The sequence below is a fragment of the Trichoplusia ni genome, chromosome 23, assembly GCF_003590095.1.
Source record: "Trichoplusia ni isolate ovarian cell line Hi5 chromosome 23, tn1, whole genome shotgun sequence".
Classification (NCBI taxonomy): domain Eukaryota; kingdom Metazoa; phylum Arthropoda; class Insecta; order Lepidoptera; family Noctuidae; genus Trichoplusia; species Trichoplusia ni.
The window spans coordinates 5,386,594-5,407,483 of record NC_039500.1 but is presented as its reverse complement, the minus strand read 5'-3'; the positions used below and the strand labels follow the sequence as shown (position 1 = coordinate 5,407,483).

Below are 20,890 nucleotides of genomic sequence, written 5' to 3'. Positions count from 1 at the left end.
ATATTTTATCAATATAATATATAATAATTCGAATCACTAAGACAGAGAGCAGACGTAGGTATTCGACGATTTTTTTTGGTACACTACTTTTAAACCTTTTACAGTTATTTAAGTTACTGAGTAGTTTACTAAGTAAATAAACCTACCTATACTACCTATTTGCTTTTGTGCATCAACGATATCGAAAGTAAAATATATAGAACGGAGCGCTAAGATGTTTTGAACAAGTATTTAGATTCAGTTCATAATGCGCGAACCGGTTGTAGTATAGTTACTTGTTAATATTTTTGTCATTGACTTCTAGAGATCACGTTCACTACAGTTTAACGGCCTGTGCCTGCAAGGCACGTTCATTCATTCGTACCACATATCTCCGCTTATTACGACGGACGCCGGTTTTAAACTCGTTTAAAATTAATTTTTAATATTATTCTCTTAACATATTATTATAAACACTCTTGAAGCAACCCTACGGAGTATGATTTTATAGTTTTATAGACTTAATTGTTTTATTGCATGATTAAGGACCGTGTTGATAAACATCAGCTATCTATGAGGTGGTTTTATCGTCATCTAGTTAGTTGGTGTTCTTGGTAGTGATCGTATTCGTCTGTTAACACATATAAATTTGGTCTTCCAGTGCAAGTGAAAAGTAAAAATGATTGTAGATAAAGTGGTTACTACTGGGCCTGCATTTAAAGTGCCTAGCCATTTGTCCTTCGCTCAATACGCAATAGACAAATTAAAGGATATATGCAAAGACAAAGATTACAAGGATGGTGTTGCTGTGGTAAGAAAAATTAATCTGTATTCTTAAAAAAATCGTCATAATAAGTTTAAATAGTTTGCATGACAGTCTAGTGGTCATGGTTCATGACACAATGATAACACGATTGCTAAAGTTGTTGTTTTATAAGAATAAACAGATTGTCGTTATATCTACCTACTTATCAACTCTTACAACAAAAAATCAGTTTTCTAACAAGAAAACTGATTTTTTGTTTACTTAAATTGTAGCGAATGGTTTAAGGAAATCTGTTACGTAGTCAGAGGTAAACGCTAAATACAAAAACAGGAAACCGTGTATCTACAAAATTTCGAGGAATTATAAAAACAGAATAAATATAAATAAATAACCCACATTAATTTAGTTTTGCTTATCAGGACCAAACCAAACCTGTATAATTACAAGTAAAAAGGCGGACCTAATAGTTCTTCCAAAAACTATAAATTTACAGTTTCTAAACAAACAATTATGCGGAAATGTATAAGTATAGGTATAAGATTCAAGTAAGTAGACATGCAATCGAATATTATACCTACTTGCATCACATCTTCAATTTAAAGACAATTTGCAAGACAATGTTTTCATGTACTTAGTTATTCTATAGCTAGAGCTTATCGGCCAGACTCAAGTTACCCTGCTTACTTAAATCGACCTTGGCGGAAAAATCTCAGTTAATTATAATAAACCAAAACTACTTAATCACAGAACGGACTTTGCCTTTATGTGTACATACTAACATGCGTACTTGTAGACGCACTTTGTACCTCATACATTATAGCAAGAGTAGTAGGTAGAGTCTTTCAATGTTTTTTAAAAGCTATGTCAACTAAATTTACTTTGACCACGAGATAAAATTAAAAATTAACAAATTTCTACGACTATCGATTTTTATCAAACATTAGACATGTTCCATAAAAATCGGTACATAAAAGATAAAAGAACACTTATAATTCAACTTTAAAACATATAAACTAAATTGAAATCGCTCAATCCGTTTGGGAGGTATGATCGCAGACAGACATACACGTCAAACTTATGATACCTTTATTTTGGCGTCGGGGGTTAAAAAAGATGCATCAGGAAATTTCCTGTATCTCTTATAGGTATAACAATGCACCACCTCATTTTCGAATTATCATAACAATAAGACTTCGAGTTCAAAACATTTTTACAATAAATGATAAGTATTGTTTGATTTCCATTACATCCGCCGAACTCTGCTATCATTAACAACTGTTTAAAGTTATTTTGTGTCGGCCATGTTTCTATTTGGTATAACGGAGGTTTTTTTTTGTATGAAAATCTTGTTGGAAATTCAAAACAGATAAATGCCGACACTGGTCTCAAAATCACCTTCAAACAAATTCTCCAAGAGACCGTCAATGTTGCCAATGGCCTCAAGAAGTTGGGAGTGAAGAAGGGCGATGTGATCGCTCTCTGCAGTGAAAATAGGGATGAGTTCTTCCCGATTGCTCTGGGAGTGCTGTGCTGCGGCGCCACTATCACTACACTCAATGTATTATACACTAAAGGTACCTAAATAAAATAAAAGCCAATTTTCCGTTTGATTATGTTTTAAACGGATTGTTTACCAATATCAAGTTTTACGCAACACCTGGCCAAAGCCATAAAAAATTATTGAAAAGTTAAAAGTATTTGCAAGTACTAACGCAATTCATAATAAGATCGAAAAATATTTGAAAACATGTAATCGTATGCAGATCAAACCTGAAATTAATTGGTATGACTCATTGAATGAGAGACATACATCTTAAAAAGCTATTTAGGTCAAATTATTACATACATAAACGCTAAATAATGTTTATTTTCAGATGAAATGACGCACGTACTCAACATATCTGGACCAAAAATAATATTTTCTTCAGAAATAGGATTAAAAAGAAATATTGAATCTATAAAAGCAGTCTCGAGTATCGAGAAAATTATTCAAATTAATGGCAAGCCGGTCGCGAGCGGCATTATTGAGTACAAAAATGTCGGGGCTTATGTGAACCCGGATGAGTTCGAGCCGGAAGATGTCCAGGGCTGGACTGACGTGGCCTACATATTATACTCCTCTGGCACCACCGGCTTGCCAAAGGGAGTCATGCTCACACACTTGAACGTGTTGTATTCGGCTGCCAGTTTTGAGTGAGTTGAAATCCTGTATGTCTACTACTGTTACGTATTCTGTCTACTTATTAACAAAGTACAAAACTATTCTAGGAAAGAGGAGGACCCCCAAAACTCAATACTACTGACGATAGTCCCATGGTATCACGCGTACGGCTTGATGTCGTCTATTAACTACATCTTAATCAAGAGAGTTTTGGTGTACCTTAATGGATTCAATCCTCTGAAGTATTTAAGTACGATTCAGGACTACAAGGTATTATCTTTTAGGAATTATATTATATTATTTAAAAATGCTAAAATATGTTATGTAGATGTAAAAATCGATCGTAAGGGATAAAATTTCACTTTAAGGTAAATTTTGTTGGACCCTTTCTAATACTCTAACAATGTATAGGTGACGGCGTTGGCGGCTGTTCCTCCTATCGTAGTATTCCTGGCCAAGGCGCCCATAGTGGATAAGTACGACCTGTCTTCCGTAACTGTGGTCTGGTGCGGCGCTGCTCCACTCTCTTCAGAAACGATTGACCAGACATTAAAGCGGTACCTGCCCACTTATTTATTAAGTACACTTCACTCTTGTATTGCGTTTTTATTTTATTTTGTCGGGACAACAAACTATTCTTATAAATTCGCCGTAGATCGCTGTCAACATATTTTTCTCTGAAGCCCATTCGAATAATATAAGTTTCTAATTCAATACTGTACAAATGAAGTCCTTCGAGTGTTCTGTTTTCTGATGATTACTTTAGCAAACATTTATACCGAACTCAACCATAATCTACTATCAAGTATTTTGTTTAGTTTTCTTCGAACAAGATTGTATTGTTTACAGTTTGCGCAACTGCAAGGGAATATTCCAAGCGTACGGCATGACGGAGACGTCGTTGGCAGCTACCAAGGACATCGATGATGATAGCGTTAAGAGGAAGCCTGGAAGTGGAGGGTACCCTCTACCAGGAGTAAAGGTTAAGGTAAATATTCTTGAATACCTATATAACAATTTTATAGCTGACTTTTAGTACATTCCATAAAATATATCAACGTCAAAATCTACATGCAGACTATGTAAGTGCTGTGATATTATGTTCAATAAACGAGCCTGAGAGTAGAACTAAATATTCTGAGCTAGTTACATCATTCCCAGGTAATTAAAACTTCCTAATGAAAATTCCATCCGTCATCCACACAAGATCAACACCATGTGTGGTAAACATTAACAAATAAACTCTATGAAAAGCTGGGTGTTCACTGTAATGTGTATGATTTGGTTTGTAGGTCGTAGACATAGACACTGGTAAAAAATTAGGCCCGAATGAAAATGGAGAGATCTGTATTAAGGGGCCGATCATAATGAAGGGTTACGCTGGCAACGAGGAGGCAACTAAGGCTATGTTTGATGCCGAGGGCTACATGAAGACCGGAGACGTCGGATATTACGACAAAGATGGCTGCTTCTTTATTGTCGACAGACTAAAAGAACTTATCAAATATAAGGGTCACCAGGTAAGTCACTTTATTATGCATACATAATTACATAATTTTTGTAGATAGTTGTGTCAACGTTTACAGCCAGGAAATGCCAACAAGATACAGAGTTCATCACACCATATCGCTATTAATAATCCACGGCAATTTATGACCTGTTATCTACTTACTTAGATATTAAAATACATAAATATAAAACACTATTAGATACGATAAAGGCTCGTAATCATGTAGCTTCGTGTAGGCGTAGTTTGTGTGATTATTTTTCAGCAATTCAAGGTCGGGTTCGAAGATTCCTATATATCTTTAGTGCTATATTTACGGACAACTCCGTAAACCTTTAAACAAATCGATACTTCTAAATGGAATATTGCAACTTATCCCAAAATGGCCATAATTTATAGTACATTTCTGTTTGCTTATAGGATACGGAAATTATATTTTTGTTCTACAGACTGTTGAAATTTGGAAAGATTAGGTGTCGATCATCTGTTATCCTTTTCTAATTTTTACCGACTCCTATAAGAGCTAATCGACCTTTACACCTTTAAAACCTATGCTCTGATTAAGATTATAATTTTTGAAAGCTCATGAGATCATTTTAGTTTCTAGAACTATATTGTTATTGGAATTATTAACCCTATTCTAAAATGAGTCTCTAGTGTGTTGTGTGTTTTGCAGGTGGCTCCCGCGGCCGTGGAGAGCGTGGTGCTCGGGCACCCGGGCGTGGCGGAGTGCGGCGTGGTGGGCGCGCCCGACGAGGCGGTGGGCGAGCTCACTACCGCCTTCGTGGTCAGGAGGCCTGGAGCCAAAGTCACGGAGAAGGAGCTGCTCGAATTCGCAAATGCTCGTGTAAGTAGTCCTGCTGTCCAATTCAGGATTAGGATATAGGATTTTTAAGTTGCAAGTACCTAAATTTTATTTAACCCTTGCTCACAATGAGCAAGGATAAAGAAAGGTATACTTTTCTTCATAAAATATTTAGCTTAATTATTTCAGGACCTAACAATTCGTTTTCATCAATCAAGACGCTAGCAAGCCAAGCTGGAAATAATATTTACTAACCCAGGATTTATTGTTTTTGTATAGTTATCAGCGGTCTCGAGGCTTCACGGCGGCGTGATATTCGTGGATGACATCCCCAAGAACCCATCAGGGAAGATCGTCAGACGCGCGCTCAAACAAAGACTGTGCGAGAAAGGCAAAAGCAAATTGTAAATATTGTGTGATAAGGAAAATATTATATTTGAAGGTTGTTACGATTGTTGTAAAATATTGGGTAAAGTTGGTGATCATGTTGAAAATAATCTTATAAATTATTATAACTATGCTCAAACTTCTTTTATTTATTTAGGAATGTATGTGAATATGAGGTTATAATATAACAAAATATTTTTACTTCTTTTTCTTTAGAAATTTCCTCTACTTTCTTACTATATGCGAAAATAGTAAAAACTATCATTATGAAATGTTGCTAACAAATGTGCCAACCATCAAAATTTACATCCATCATATTGAACAGTATTATTTGATACGTAACTAACATTATAAAATCATAAATGGTTTATATTATGAATTTTAGATTAGATACATAGGCAATATAGATTATTCGGTTGCGATGTTGTATATGTAGGTACTTAGTTACCAAGTAAATACGTGTTAATTTTTTTTGTCATAGCCCGTAGGTCGTAGGAAGGTAGTTATTTTATGAAAGACAAGGTCTTGAGTTCTGTTCTCAGATCGTATATACCGTAAATGTTTAGATACAGGAATCTAGAATAAGAAGTAAAACCTGTTTTGTTGACGTAACACAAATTAGGCGACGGCTTAACTTATCTTTGAAAACTTATATCTAGTTTCTTTCATTGGTTTATTTTGTATTTGATAAACTGTCCGTTCGGGTTATTAATTTTTCTATTACAAAACACGATCTATTTATGCAAATATTCTCTATGGGCTCTTAGTGGTGTCCCACGGCGACGTTTCATATCCATTATAAGAATGATTGATTGGTGGGTTGGTAACAACACAAGCGTGTACACTAAGTGAACTGTCCCCCTGCGCGGGAACGATCCAATTACCTCTAATGGATCAAGTCCCCGAGCTGCCCCGGCTGGCTGCGCGCAAATTTGGACTATTTATGTACAAGTAACGAGGACTTAGGGCGTGTATTAGCTAGGCTAGAATCTAAAAATAACTTTATCTATCGAAAAGATATTAAAAAACTTGATGATAAAAGATGCGGATAAAAGATAACTCTTCCTGGGCCCCGATTCTAGCTGCTACTTGGGCCAATGAATGAATGGCAGTTGGATTAAATTTGAAACTATTCCTATTCTCTCAAGCATTTTGCCAACACAATAATTGGAAGTTCATTGATCGTGTGTGTTAAGCAACGTACTGGATTTCCAATCATTGTGGTCGCAAAAGACGAATACCTAGTGCCAATTTAATTTTATGGCATTCATTCACGGCCCTTGTTAATAACAGAATCGGGGTTCCCGAAAAACCTGGTTCTGAAAACACTTATTTTATCTCAGCAGTCGATTTTCTGTTACAGGATTATTTATATCTGAGTACATGAGTCGGCACTAATTGAATTGCCCAAATTATTGAATGCGACCGCTTTGAGTGCAAAGTGCTGACCGGCGTGCTCCCCGGGCGCGCGGCGGACGCGGCGAGCGGGCGCCAGCATTAGCTTATTTCCCGGTTGTTTTATGGCCTCTCGAATGTTAATTTATATCAAGCATCATAAAATTCAGATCGGCCTGCTGTGTTTACAGTCAACTGGCCTTGTGGTTTCTTTCGGATCTTTCCTAGGATTTCATTACCCACTTAACATATTTCTTTACTTAATGATTTTAAGACAGTTACCGATTGTTTGTAATAAAATTACGAAACAAATACTGCGCTGTCTACATTGCAAATGTACAGAGAAAATAGAACGTGATATTTTTTAAGTCCAAACGTTTATTTAATAAGTACGTTACTATAAACGCCTGAGATAGGTAAATGTGTAAGTAATCAAGATAATATATGTTGCCATAAATAATAGCTGACTAATGCCGGACTTATATTTGAAATCCGGCGGCCGGTCACACAGCGACATTTTTAATCGTAGTATTCACAGCACATCGCTACGGGTTCCAGTCTTACCTGATGTAGTTCGAACGCTTTTTGGACTTGGACATGGATATGAACTAACTTGCTAACTGACCTCCACAGCTAATTGGGTTAAGGATTTTACAGTATTCTGCCTTTCTCATCATGTGACATTTCTACAATCGTTAACGTCAAAGAAAAGAAAGTCGTTTCAGGTAGACGCTTGAAAGTCTGACAGCCAGTCTAACTAAGGGGTATCGTGTTACCTAGGTAACTGGGTTGAGGAGGTCAGATAGGCATTCGCTCCTTGTAAAACACTGGTATTTAGCTGAATCCGGTTAGACAGGAAGCTGACCCCAACATAGTTGGGAAAAGGCTAGGGCGATGATGCTGTTAACGTCAAAGAAAACGCTCGAATGTAAAGAGATCAGTGATAATTTACATCGAAATGGAACGAACCTAATTAACATACTTTTGAACGTTTTTGAGATACTTATAAATTAGATATTAAAAATGCCCTTTAATGTCAATATCGACGCAGCATAATTGATTGTCAAAAAATTATGCGCGACACCAAAGATTAATACATTTTTACTGCTATAAGTTTATCCTTGACTTTATTTATTCTAACAAAGACCGTCTTCAATAAATATTTATTACAATTTAAACATATTGTACCTACATTATTTTAAACCGAAGTCCCAACCCCGTAAGCCGTGAGTGCCGCGACACACAATGTGGGCGGCTTGCTTCCACACACTTCTCTGGCTTCGTTTAAACCCACTCACCCACTTTTTTGTCCATAGCATTATTACATGTAAGTATAATCAAATCAGGAAACTACGCTAGGTACTTTAAGAAAGGCTTCTGTCTCAGATAGGATGGCATGCGACGAAGCACGAAAAATATAAATCATTTAAGCGTATTCATAACTAATTTAAGTACTAAAAAGTACTCAGAAACACATATTTTTTGGGTTAAAATAAAAATAAAAAGAACAAAATGCGTATAAAGAACGACCACTAACGGGCGCATAAGAAAATGTAGGTAAGGGTTAAATTAAGTAGCCAAACTTCAAAGATCAATTAAATACCTTAGAAGATCTCCTTATTCACAGGAAAGGCCTCATTGCCTCTGTGGCAACCGAACGTATTTATTTATCGTCTTAAAACCAATCTTAATGAAATTGACTCTTCTCTAATTTTGCAGTTAATCTAAGTCTACAAAACTAATGGTTATGTGATTCTTTTTGAGGCATATCGAGGCAAATGCACGTCTGCTCTCTGTCAAATATTGTGTACCCACTTAAATCTAGTTATGGTAAATAAATCAGTAGAAATTGAAAAGCGTTTTTGAGACGCTATATATAATACACGAGATTAATATAGATTTGATATAATGGTCAAAGAAATTTGTACAGAAGTTATTCCCATTGATTATGTACGTTTGTATATAATTAGAAGTATGTTATGATATCTTCATGGAGCATAATAATGACTCGTCGGTGGTTGGTAGCCTTCGTAAATCTGTGACGTGTAGTTGATCGGTTTAGCGAATAGCGCGAGAGTCAGCGGCCAGCGCGGCGGTCGCTCGGCTGTCGGGATAGCAGCCGCTCCACCGCCGGCCGCCACGCCGCCGCACTCACTCACCCGCCCGCGGATGCTACACGTGCCACCCGCGGACATATTTATTTAATTTTTAGTCCAAAATCGTCTTTCGCACAGAACCATGTAGCGTTAGCAGGATGTCGGTTTGTGGTCAGAGTGGTCAAACGGAGGAGGACAGTGCCTCGGAAGAGGTGGGCGCTCAAGCGACGCGCGACATTTATAAGCAGAAGCCTGCCAGCAAAGTGGTGCGCGTGCTGACGGTGCTGGCGTACCTGTTGTCCGTGTCGCTGGCCGCGATCCTGCTCTCCGTGTACTACATCTGCGTGTGGAAGTCGCCGGAGCTGCCGCTGGACGGCACCCTCAACGACACCGGGGAGATGAGCGCGCGCCGGTCCAACCAAACAGACTATTTGGGAGCGCACGCTGTCTCCTCACCAGATTTCTTGCAAGCAACTGATAACATTATGTATGGTAAGTCATTTTGTCCAGTACTTCTAAGGTATTCAAAACCAATCAACCGTTAAAGCATTCATCTTTCGGTTTCCGTAGGTTAATTATTCCGAGGTGTAGATTATTTTTAAAAGGTACTCCAAATTGACTTTTAACAAATTTCTGATATGAATAGTTACTCGCCTAGCGAAACCAATTCTATCGTGAGGTGATATTGTTTAGGGATACAGAGGAACATCACGTGTCTATTAATTAATTGGGTGAATTCACTTTAATTACTTAATTGAGAGGGATCGTCGTGTGCACCGTCCCGCGCGACGTCGCCGCCCTCGCCTTACCGTACATTACGTGCTTTATTGTCTGCGAACAGCGGTTGGCTAATTTGTATATAAGCCATAAATCATACATACATGTGGTGTATGTGTTTAAGATTTGATCAGACCGTGCGGTCCCCGTCTAAGAATAAACCAAGCCATACCGCCGTGGGTGGCGATGGAGGTATATCAGGTATAAATTGCATCCACCTGTATACACAACACTATCATTTTTGTTTAAAAGCTTTTTAGTTCACAAGGCCTTAGGTATTATCACAATCTAGTATAACCGACCGGTGCGATGCCACATCAAATGTTTCTGGTTTCTTCGAAATAGCTTTGAGCGTGAATTCCGGAGATTAGCAATCATTCACACGAGAACATATTAATTTTCTTCTGGTATTTACTCAGCTCTGTCTCGTGATAATTTATATGCTTCTCTGTTAAAACAACTTTTCCGTTTAACGTGAATAAACGTAGCTAGAAGTCATGTGCATATACTCTATTTGGTCAAGCCAACTCTGTACTTTATTATACGGGTATGTATGTAGTTCATAATACAGTCACAATTATTACTGGTATTTGGATGGAAATAGTAATAATAATGAAGAAATAAAACTCTGGTCACTGGAACAAAAAAGAGAGTCCTTCAAAACCAGGGTTCAGCATATTTCCGCCAATATATGATCTTTCAAATATTTAAGTGCCCTAATGAAGTAGATCAGATATATATGTACTACGCACACGCATTTATTACGTAACTATAAGAAGGTAAATACGTTCTAAATAGCAATGAGTTCTTAAAGAAGCCCTATTACACACATTATAAGCAGAAGGAGTTTGTTTAGTAAGAGTCGGAAGGTTAATCTCAGAAACTCTACAATACAACGGTAAACATTGCTACTTAGGAACAAAGATAGGATGATTATTGAGGCCATAAATTTCCCTTCAATTTAGTCTAATATTAATTACCCTTAACTAAACAGCAGATACACATTTTTATTATTTTGTTTCCAACTAAAGATATGTCAAAAGGTATTTGTAAATGTTAGATGGGCTAGGATACGCGTACACACTTTAAATAAATAAAGACCACGCTACTACCGACGCAGCATAAATCTCATTTCTATAAAATTCTTTTATGATCTCTACCAGACTAGTTTTGCAGCTCCGAATGCTTTAAATAGTAGCTTAAATCGCAAGAGAACAAAGTTTCCCCAAATATAAACTCGTCACAAAACTACTGTCGTAAAACCTCATACAGAAACTATATTATTATTATAACATTTTTTCATGCGGGTTCATCAGTATTTATTTAATAACGATTTACTTACGCGTGTGACGCGCACTAATCAGGATAGTAGTTTAACTACCGTAGTAAAATAACTGAGGGTTCCATACAAAGAGGTACATACGTATGTTTTTTTATTACATATAAAAAAACGATGGAGTGACAAATTAATTTATGGATACTCTTTTGCCACCTGCTAACTCTTTTATGACCGTTACATCTACACCGCGAATTTTTAGATTCAGACGATGTATTCCAACCGCCTAGCTATCCTCATTGATGAGATACTGCGTCTGGTGACCGACGGCGGCGTACCCTCTGAAATAACATCCTATTTTCAGTCTTAAAAAATGAAAACAAATAATTTATAGAATTCGTAAACGAAAGTTACCTTTAGACATGGAAAATGACAGACATAATATCTGTTTCTTAACATAACACAACACGCTATGTACAGTTAACCTAAAAGTTTAAAAGAGTAATAAATACCAAAAATATTGTCAGGCTTAACTGCTTAAGTAACATACGTTACTTAAGCAGTTAAGCCAACATTACATTAGTTCATTAGTTCATGGGCTAAGTCCTATGGTCTCAATATAAACAGCCTCCAAAAGTTATATCTTGATGGTATCCCTATTCCTTACTCCGATACAGCCAAAAATCTAGGTGTAACAATCGACACCAACTTATCATGGCGTACGCACATTAATGATGTTAGTCGCAAAGTTCATCATGCTTTTCATTCCCTCAAAAGCTTGCAGTTTTTTCTCCCAATAAAAACTAAAATTTCGCTGGCACAAGCTTTGATCCAGCCAATAATTGATTATGCCGATGCCTGCTATTTAGATGCTACTGAGGAGCTACTTAACAAACTTGAGCGCTTGCAAAACTTGTGCATACGTTTTGTTTTCGGGCTACGTAAGTACGACCACGTCTCCAACTTCCGCAAGGATCTCAAGTGGCTCCCGATCCGACTTCGCCGGAACACTCGGATATTATGTCTCCTATTCAACATCCTACATAATCCTCAATATCCATCCTACCTGCGAGAGCGTTTCTCTTATGTTAAGCCTCCTGACGCTCCGTGTCGATCCCACCTCAAAACCCTCCGTAAGTTCCATCCTCACAGCACGGACTTTTACTCCTATTCCTTTTCTGTGCATGCAGTCCGACTCTGGAACTCACTGCCGCCTGACATACGAAACTCTCCTTCTATTTCAATATTTAAGAGACGAGTGAAGGAACATTACCTGTCCTCTTAATTTATGTTGTTTTGTTTCTTTTTTTTTATATTGTTTTTCTCGTGTCACTATCTAGTATGTATTATCTATATTCTTATCTTTGCTCTCCTATTTCTTTTCCTTTAACCATACACAGTATATATTATTATCTTATTATTCTCTCTTGCAAATTTGTGCACCTATGTCTATATTTCTAATTTTCTTCTCCTTTCGCAGGTCTGCTGGAAGAGATTTCTTATAGAAATAAGCAGTACCTTTGTACATGTATTTTCATATCCCATGTTTTTGTGAATTTTCCGTGTACATAAATTGTTAAATAAATAAATACGTGATCAGATAAATTTTCGTTCAAAAATAAATCACAGCGCAAAACCGACTTAATCCCGTGCATTAGCTGATTAAAAGTAATTAAGAGTACTATTTATAAACGTTACTGTTTTGTGTCCACTTGTCTTACAGATACCTGTTAAGTCACGCTTCCCGAAATAGCTGTGCTATAGGTGAACTTACCTTCTTGGATGTTAGACTCATCTGTCATGCATAGATTCTTGATGGCCGTGCCTAAAGATCCACAGCGTATCTAGTAGTGAGTGGCTTCAATTCCCACCACAAATGTGTGATGAGCACCATCATTTGTTCTGTGTCGGGGTGTAATTTATCTATTATGTATACAAATATATAATTAACTAGCTGTTGCCCGCGACTTCGCCCGCGTGGTTAGAAGATATAAGTTAGGGTTTTATGAACGGAAGCCCTCGAAGATGAATAATTTTCCCTGATTTTTTCCACATTTTCCATTGTATCTTCGCTCCTATTGGTCACAGCGTGATGGTACTTAGCCTAAAACCTTCCTCGGTGAATGGTCTATTCAACACAAATTATTTTTTTAATTTGAACCAGTAGTTCCTGAGATTAGCACGTTCAAACAAACAAAGAAACTTTTCAGCTTTATATATTAGTATAGATAATATTTCTACAATATAAAATTATCGTGGTCTACGAAATTGTACACCTCCTTAATGGCTCAACTGCTTCTCATGTATTGTGTGCATATTGGGTAGGTCTAAAAATACGAAAACATCTATGTTTCATAGCCCTATTTTTTTTATTCCCTAGAACTAATTTGTATGACAAAACAACGTTTGCAGGGACAGCTAGTAGAAATACGCAAAGAAATAGTGCCCATACAGAATGACTTCCCAAACTGACCTGAAGTGAAAAACTGTAATACAGTATTATGCCTGTATTGTGCATCATTTTTAAAAGAAATTTCAAACTCTAGTTTAGCATACGACTTACAAAAAGGACAAGTGCTTCCTTCCCCGCATACTAACTACATCAAACTATCGGGATAATTAATTGATATAATACTTTGATATAAAACTTATCAAACGACAAACATTATTCATAAGAAATAAAAAAAATGGTGTTATGAAGAGCAAATTATAAATTTGAGAGTTTGCGGTAGAGGCTCATTCTTAAGCAGTTCATACGCGACTCGTGAAACATAACTTAAACAACAATTACTTGCGATATACGTTACCTAGCCTATTTTATGCTTAATAGATATAGAAACACATAGAATTAGAATCAGTAACTTCTCTCTTATATAAGCTGTGGTCTATCAATTGGCTTAATTCGATTGCTGCTTACATGAACATGTTTCGCGATGTTATAATACACCCACTTGAGCACAGCACATCCGTATATATTCGGCATTACACGAAGGGTTTCCTGTAATCCAATTAGCTTAACCCAATTGTGTCCAAAACTGAACATCAATTACCTCATTCTATTGACTTTTATGTTAGCTTTGTGAATATTTAGTGCGTATTTCATTAGTGGCCAATAAACCGATCGTTTGGCATTTTTAACTGTTTGCAGTTTGACATAAATTACGCTTAGACAAATGGCACGTCTTGTGGTGTGAAATACTGCTGTCTATCATTCATGGTGTGCTGTAATGACATACTTTTTAGTAAGTAGGTACCATATAAATTTAAGTACTAGCAAATAATAGTAACAAAATATCGAATGTATAGTTTAATAAAAACGTTCAGTTGGTCGTGTAGGTCAATGGAGCTACGTAATACTGCTACGAATCTACGCTGTTTTCATTAAACAAAAATTATTTATGCCTTTATTGTGGAGGTTTTTCTTTAAATATGTTAATTATATTTATTCGAGGTTTATAAAGCTGAGAGCTTTTGGGGATACAAAAAAATATTATTACGTCAAGTATGGGAGGTCTCAGCATACTTTCACGACAAAAAAATACTTTTACATTTTGTTGTTGGAAAATGAAAACATAGTCGCAGCATATAAAACTACTCATCATGCTCCCTTCTCATTCTCTTGGCCCCATTTTTGAGGCATAAGTACCTACCAACTACGCATTCCAGTCTGCTTGATCTACTAAACTCTACTCAGCGGTTAAGAGTAAATTGTAAGGTAGTAAACTACATAGAAAAATGGGTAGAATTAGGGAATATGATTTTCTTTGTTCATATTATTATTGTACTATGTATAATAATGTTGTAAAAGGATAGACAGCGTGCTGCTTGGGAGTTTGTTGCGCCGTTATCTCACAGCAAAAGCACTTAGGAAACAGTGGAGGGCGGGCGAAACTAGGTGCTGTCCAATGTGCAATTTGAACTTCGAAGAGCTACTTAGTAGATTAATTTGGATAAAGGACTTTTGATTTTTAATGAGGTACATTTTAGTCGGAAGTTGCTCGCTTTAGCAAACCTTTAAATGTAGGACTAACTGATATTAAACTTGGGATTAAATAAGTATCAGACAGTTTCGACAGGCTTGTGGCGGCATTGCAAGCTGGCTGAACAGAGGCTTTTAATATATAGGTCAGCCCAAAAATAAAGACTTAGTAGAGTTTTCAGTCATACCTACTATATTTCCCTATATGGATCTCGAATTGGCAGACACCCTGAATCAAGTGAAAATAGAAACTTAACTCCTACGTATTCAAAAAAAGGGTTAGTCAGGAGATAATAAAGAGGTCGCTCTCTCCCTCTCTTTCTCTCTCTCTCATATTCGCCGCGAGCCTATTCTTGTTCATGCTTTTCTGCGGAAAGCTCCGAATATGAGGTTTTTAGATGAAAATACGGTGGATAATTGCGACTCTTGGTATAAACTATCACTACTATTTACCATAAGAAATCCGATATGATAATACAAATTTAAAATTGGATAAATGTAAAACATTAACGGTACGTATTGTGAGAAGTAAATAAAATATTGTGTATTTGCCATCACAGTTTATAAGTAAATACAATATAAGGCAAGGAACTTCACTCTTAATTTGTTTAGAGAAAATTATGATCGCATGACGCATTGTTTAACAAAACAAAAATTAGCGATTGCAGAAAATAAGAGTAGAGCTGCATATTATTGATCTCGGCAGAGCGGCGCGCGCCCGTGTCCCGCCCGCGCCGCGCGGCTGCCAGCCGGCCCCGCCGCCCTGCGAACACTTCACTCGCTGTCACAATAACGTGTCACTATTCTCGTAAATTAACTTCGTTAGCTTGTCATCATCCTCACTCTTATTCGAAACAAATAACGAGGTGCAAACCCTTATCACGGCACGGGTGTGTGTGACGTGCTCTAACGACGTGCTTCACCTAAAGCAGTGACAGTTACTTTTTCTATCAAGTTTTATCAGATTATACAATACAAAAAGATAAATATAAAGCTCTGTGTATGTTAAATTAAAACAATAAAAGTTCAGGGACGGTTCTTTGACAGACGATTCGCGATCTTATGGCTACGTCAGAGAAACTGGAATAGATTTACGTATACCGGGGCGTGAAATTAAAGGATAAACAAATGAATTCCGAAGCGGGCGCCATAATAATGAAACAGCAGTCGGCATCAGGAGGTGTCAAGCGGCAGACACGGGCGGCGTGACCCGGCATCGAAACGCGGCCGCGGCGCAGCAGAGGAACTGGGCCATATCAATAAGCGTGGCCCACTTACCTGGATAGTGGAGCCGGCGCTGCGGCAGTGCAGCGGCGATGTCGGGCAAGTCGTGCGCCTCGGGCAGCGTGCGCTCGTGCGGCGGCTCCGTGCGGCTGGGCACGGCGGCCGGCCACGAGCTGGTGCTGGACGCGCTGTACGAGCGCAAGCGGGACAAGAAGAGCGTGCGCGTGCTCACCGTCATCATCTACGTGTTCTGCGTCTCGCTGGCAGCCATCATGCTCTCGCTCTACTATGTATTCTTCTGGGAGCCCAAGGACGCGCAGTATGCGCAACGCAAGGTGTTACACACAGTAGAGCAGCAAACCAGCACCACACCAATGCCCACATGCTTTATGCCCCTCACTGGTACGTCACATGACCGACACGCTTCCCTCTCGCTCCTCTAAAGTTGTTGTGCTATCTTAACAGGAATAACAAAGCGCAACAAAATTACTTTTAGTTAAACATAATATCATTATTATAGTTCCTGTTAGTTTCAATCCTCAGCTTTGTGTGAGTGCCTAACCTGACAAAATTAAGCAGATTCAAAATTGAGGTGAAAACTGATGGTCAAAATTACTTCAAGATAACAACTGCCTAACAAAAAGGTAACAGTTTTAAAAAGCCTTAATGTAAGATATAAACACGACTAGAGGCTACAGCTGATTGCAGCTCTATTTCTGGTGGAGCACTATTTAAATGGCTTGTAAATAAGCACCTACACATGAGTACAATGTCTAAAAGCACAACAATATATTAGTGTAAAACACTTAGTAAATGTGTGTACGTTCAAACGTTTGCCAAAAATACTATAATTTTGTTGGATTTTCGATTTGTTTTGGTACTTTTAGTGGTTATTTTAGTTCCGGTCTAATCAATTTACCGACGAGTGCAGGTGCCTCTACAAACTGTACGACAAAGTTCAGACTAATTACTGAAATAAGTAAATTAGTATTCCATTTTATTTAAAATATATTTACTGGAACATTTTTATTGCGATCGTTTACAAATGATTAACAAAGAAATTTTAAAACTGTGTGTTGATAAGTTTAAGTTCATAGCTAGGTTATGACGTTGATCTTCAAACAAAACACGTTTGCAGAGTTAATTAACCTTTAAACTTAAATTATCTTAGGTAGGTATTGAAACCTACTGAAACCAACATGTTATTAATATTAACGGAGCAGTATAATGGGTCTAAATTACATACATTTATATAGCTCCATCTGATCAATTGAGATGTTTGTGAAAAAACTATTTTTAAACCGAAACTCGTCCGCTTATAAAAGGTAGAGTCATTGTTACCGGACTCTACCTATCCTTTAACACTTTTAATTGTATTGCAAGCTACACAGGCTATATAGATGTACCTACTTTGGCAGGAGGAGTTTTATTAAACTTTAATAAATATGGATCTCCTTACTTTTCTTTCTGTAAGCACTAAGTACATTTCCTACGGTGCCGGTGTTCTGACAATACCATCCTTTAAACTTGATCTTTTTCTTAGAACTTAATGACTACACTTTCTTGCTACTTTCCTAACAGTAGCCATCTAATAACTTTTAAATACTTTCTGTCTTAGTACCGAAAATAGAACTTCTGTCTAATTTGAGGACACAAAATTAAACAGCTTTTCATATTGAGATGTAGCCCTACAAGTATGTAACCTACTTAGTTTTAGAAGGGTGACTTGACTGCGTATAGGTAATATCGATAGTAATTTTATGAATATACTAAAAGTCTACGTTCTTATTAATTCACGTTTCTTGGCGTGCTAGAATATTGTTTACTTATTGGAAACTTGGAATATGCCTTAACCAATTCCCATACCATTAAACTTCGTATCGCGTCATTAAAAGCATTCTTGCAGCTTTCATTTAATAATCATGATTGTTGTTTAAAGCTAAACCAAAACCCTAAACTAGTAGTAGTTTTTCATAAAACTGTGTAAATGTATGGTTCCTGGGACCGCATTATGAGACACCACTTCCTACCTATCATTAATTTTCGATGATGTACAGAGTTCGGCTATTAAACTTTTTAACGCTAATATGAACGGGCAGCGCGTAAAATTTACGAGGTATTAAATACGCTGTAAATTAACACATTAATAGACTTTAAAGCCTGATCGCCTCACTGGTCTTTTTGTTTGCAAAGAGTTCTTAAACTTATCGTCCATAAATTAACACTGATGTACTTAATTCGAAATTGAAGTGAATTTTAAACTGTCCGCTAAAAATAAAAATAAATCCTTATGCAGAGAAGATAACGATTTATACCTGTATGTAATTTACTTTAAATATGTACCTACGTTAAAGCTCTACTCTACATTAATCTAATAAAAAAAATGAAGTTTTTATGTTCCTACGCGGTAGAGGGTAATAAGGCTTTTAATATAAGATGAGCTTTTACGTTTATTGTTTTAAAGATGTATTTACAAAATTGTTGCAATTGCACTCTACTTATCAATCTATAGGTACATGTATCAAGATGTATCGGATATCTCAAGACGATCGACGGCTCGTGTCGATATTTGAGTGTTCATGCAGCGCCTCCAGCAGTTACTCTAAATATAGCCGTTGGCAGTCACAATAACCCGCTCTCGGTTATTCACTGATCATGTTTATCACATATAAATCACACAGTGTTTCTGTTGGATTGCCCGGAATAGCCGCACTGCGCAACGTGTAGCATACTCGCTGTGGGTACCTACCTACTCATGCACTTAGGTCAGGGCTCTATAATAAAGGCTAGGGTTAAAAACTATTAGTAGACAATGTTATGAATTCTAAGCGGTGAATCAAAATCTTTTAAAAATCTCCTATAAGGCTTTATTCATCCGACTAATTAAAGTACCTACAACAAGGCAAATTGTTTAAAACATAGAGTCCTACAGAGAGTTTCATTGCAGACTTTACCTCATACCAGGTTTATACGACAACGAAAACCTCAAACTAAGAATCTATTTTTCGATCACACGATTTTAAGCCCCTGCGGAGATCGAACCCATGCGGAGTACCTTTAGGCGTGGTGACCTCTTAGCCTCATACACTGCGACCCCAAACAATGAGCAAATAATGGAAAAGTCCGTAACTAAACACAAATATGAAAGTAGCGCGAAAAGTATATAATAGGTAAAGTAGGCACGATCGCGGCAGTCCGTCTTATGAAACAACGTTAGCACGTTAAATGTGCTCTGATATCTAAATGTTAGTTGTGTAAACACCATGATCTAATTATAACACACTGAATCAACTGAATGCAGCCAATGGACGTTTTTTAAATATTTATAAAATTCAGTAGATACATGTTTTTCTTATATGTACAAATATAAACAATTCTTCACATTTAAACTTCGTAAATCTACGCAGTAAAAAATCTTACTCGTAAAAAGCTACATTTTTTCGAATAAAATGATCAGCTGGCCCAAAGCAAAAATAAAACTACAATTTCTTTTTTCAGGAGGAGGCGATACCTCAATGAATGGCGACGTCACTCATTCACCACAAGATAACATCACCAGTGGTTATGACGAAGAGAGCGCGACCACCGAGCCGGGCGCGGACACCACCAGCCTGCCCGACTCCACGCCACTCAACAGCACCTCAGATGACATAGGCACCCTCGACGACGCAGACAGCATCACATGACACCCGGAACTCAACCAACGTGACACGTAACATGAAGATTAACGCTTCGCTTCCCGAACATTAAACGAGGTGTAAATTGCAGCAGTATGATACGAGCTAGTCAGTTATTTCTTAGAATTTAATAAACAAAAAAGCTAACATCGATTTGTGAATACTTTCTATGGAAATGCGATGTACTTGGTATGGCATAGCACGGCAGTGGGAAAATATTAATTGCGTCAGCCTGTAATAGCTAACAGAAACATAGAGAGCCTATAACAATAACCCCATGTTGGAAAACCCCACTAGATATTGGACCAGCTATACGCCGTCGATAGATAAGTAAGATATTAAGTGGGCGCCACTGTCATCGGAAGGCTGAACAAAAATACCAATTAATTAGTAATAAACATAGAGTTTAAGTATAGGTGTGTACTTAATGGTTAATGGCTAGCTCAAACTTCACGTAATCGCTGTTAATAGGAAAAACATGGCTGCACAGCTGATAGACTGAATTATAGTGTCCATTACCCATTGTAAAATAGGGTTCCAGAATGTCACGACCCACTTAAAAGGCACGATCACCCAAAGAGAACATAGTTACAAGCAACTAGCTAGCCATAACTCATAGGTAGGTTTTAATAAATAAATATTTATTGTTTAGTGGCTTAATACTATTTGTATTACATCAGATGTACCTAAGTGTGTATTAGAAAAACGCCTAATTTTAATTTATACTAAGGTTTATAGAATTATTTTTGTCTAGGATGTTTATTAGTTGTATTTGATAAGTAGAGGTACTTATTTATAGCCTTTGCAGGCAAATGTATGTATGTTGTGTTGTCATATAAAAATCTTTGATATTATTGATTG

At 37.2% G+C, this 20,890-nt stretch overlaps 2 protein-coding genes across 3 annotated transcripts; both read left to right on the top strand.

Annotated features, from left to right (window-relative positions):
* The first annotated feature begins 479 nt into the window (after positions 1–479).
* LOC113504705 (4-coumarate--CoA ligase 1-like) lies at positions 480–5,744 on the top strand. Its single transcript, XM_026887109.1, has 10 exons — positions 480–557; positions 641–790; positions 2,112–2,319; positions 2,620–2,938; positions 3,014–3,176; positions 3,318–3,463; positions 3,756–3,894; positions 4,199–4,426; positions 5,090–5,260; positions 5,498–5,744. Exons 2-10 carry the CDS (start codon positions 659–661, stop codon positions 5,624–5,626), a joined length of 1,635 nt encoding a protein of 544 aa, XP_026742910.1. The 5' UTR covers positions 480–557; positions 641–658; the 3' UTR covers positions 5,627–5,744.
* A 3,277-nt stretch (positions 5,745–9,021) lies between these two features.
* LOC113504782 lies at positions 9,022–20,885 on the top strand. 2 transcript variants are annotated; one of them, XM_026887220.1, is made up of 2 exons: positions 9,022–9,588; positions 19,851–20,885. In XM_026887220.1, the coding sequence occupies exons 1-2, from the start codon at positions 9,255–9,257 to the stop codon at positions 20,036–20,038; spliced, it is 522 nt and encodes a 173-aa protein (XP_026743021.1). In that variant the 5' UTR covers positions 9,022–9,254; the 3' UTR covers positions 20,039–20,885. The 2 variants fall into 2 exon arrangements, with proteins under 2 accessions (XP_026743021.1, XP_026743022.1); XM_026887221.1 differs by lacking the exon at positions 9,022–9,588 and adding an exon at positions 15,889–16,754.
* The last annotated feature ends 5 nt before the right edge of the window (positions 20,886–20,890 follow it).

Bases quoted from the DNA above. Each gene is read 5' to 3' on its own strand.
- LOC113504705 (XM_026887109.1), top strand. From the start codon at position 659: ATGATTGTAGATAAAGTGGTTACTACTGGGCCTGCATTTAAAGTGCCT. The intron at 3,464-3,755 runs GTACCTGCCCAC...TATTGTTTACAG, and splicing joins ATTGACCAGACATTAAAGCG to TTTGCGCAACTGCAAGGGAA. The intron at 3,895-4,198 runs GTAAATATTCTT...TTTGGTTTGTAG, and splicing joins TACCAGGAGTAAAGGTTAAG to GTCGTAGACATAGACACTGG.
- LOC113504782 (XM_026887220.1), top strand. From the start codon at position 9,255: ATGTCGGTTTGTGGTCAGAGTGGTCAAACGGAGGAGGACAGTGCCTCG. The intron at 9,589-19,850 runs GTAAGTCATTTT...TTCTTTTTTCAG, and splicing joins AACTGATAACATTATGTATG to GAGGAGGCGATACCTCAATG.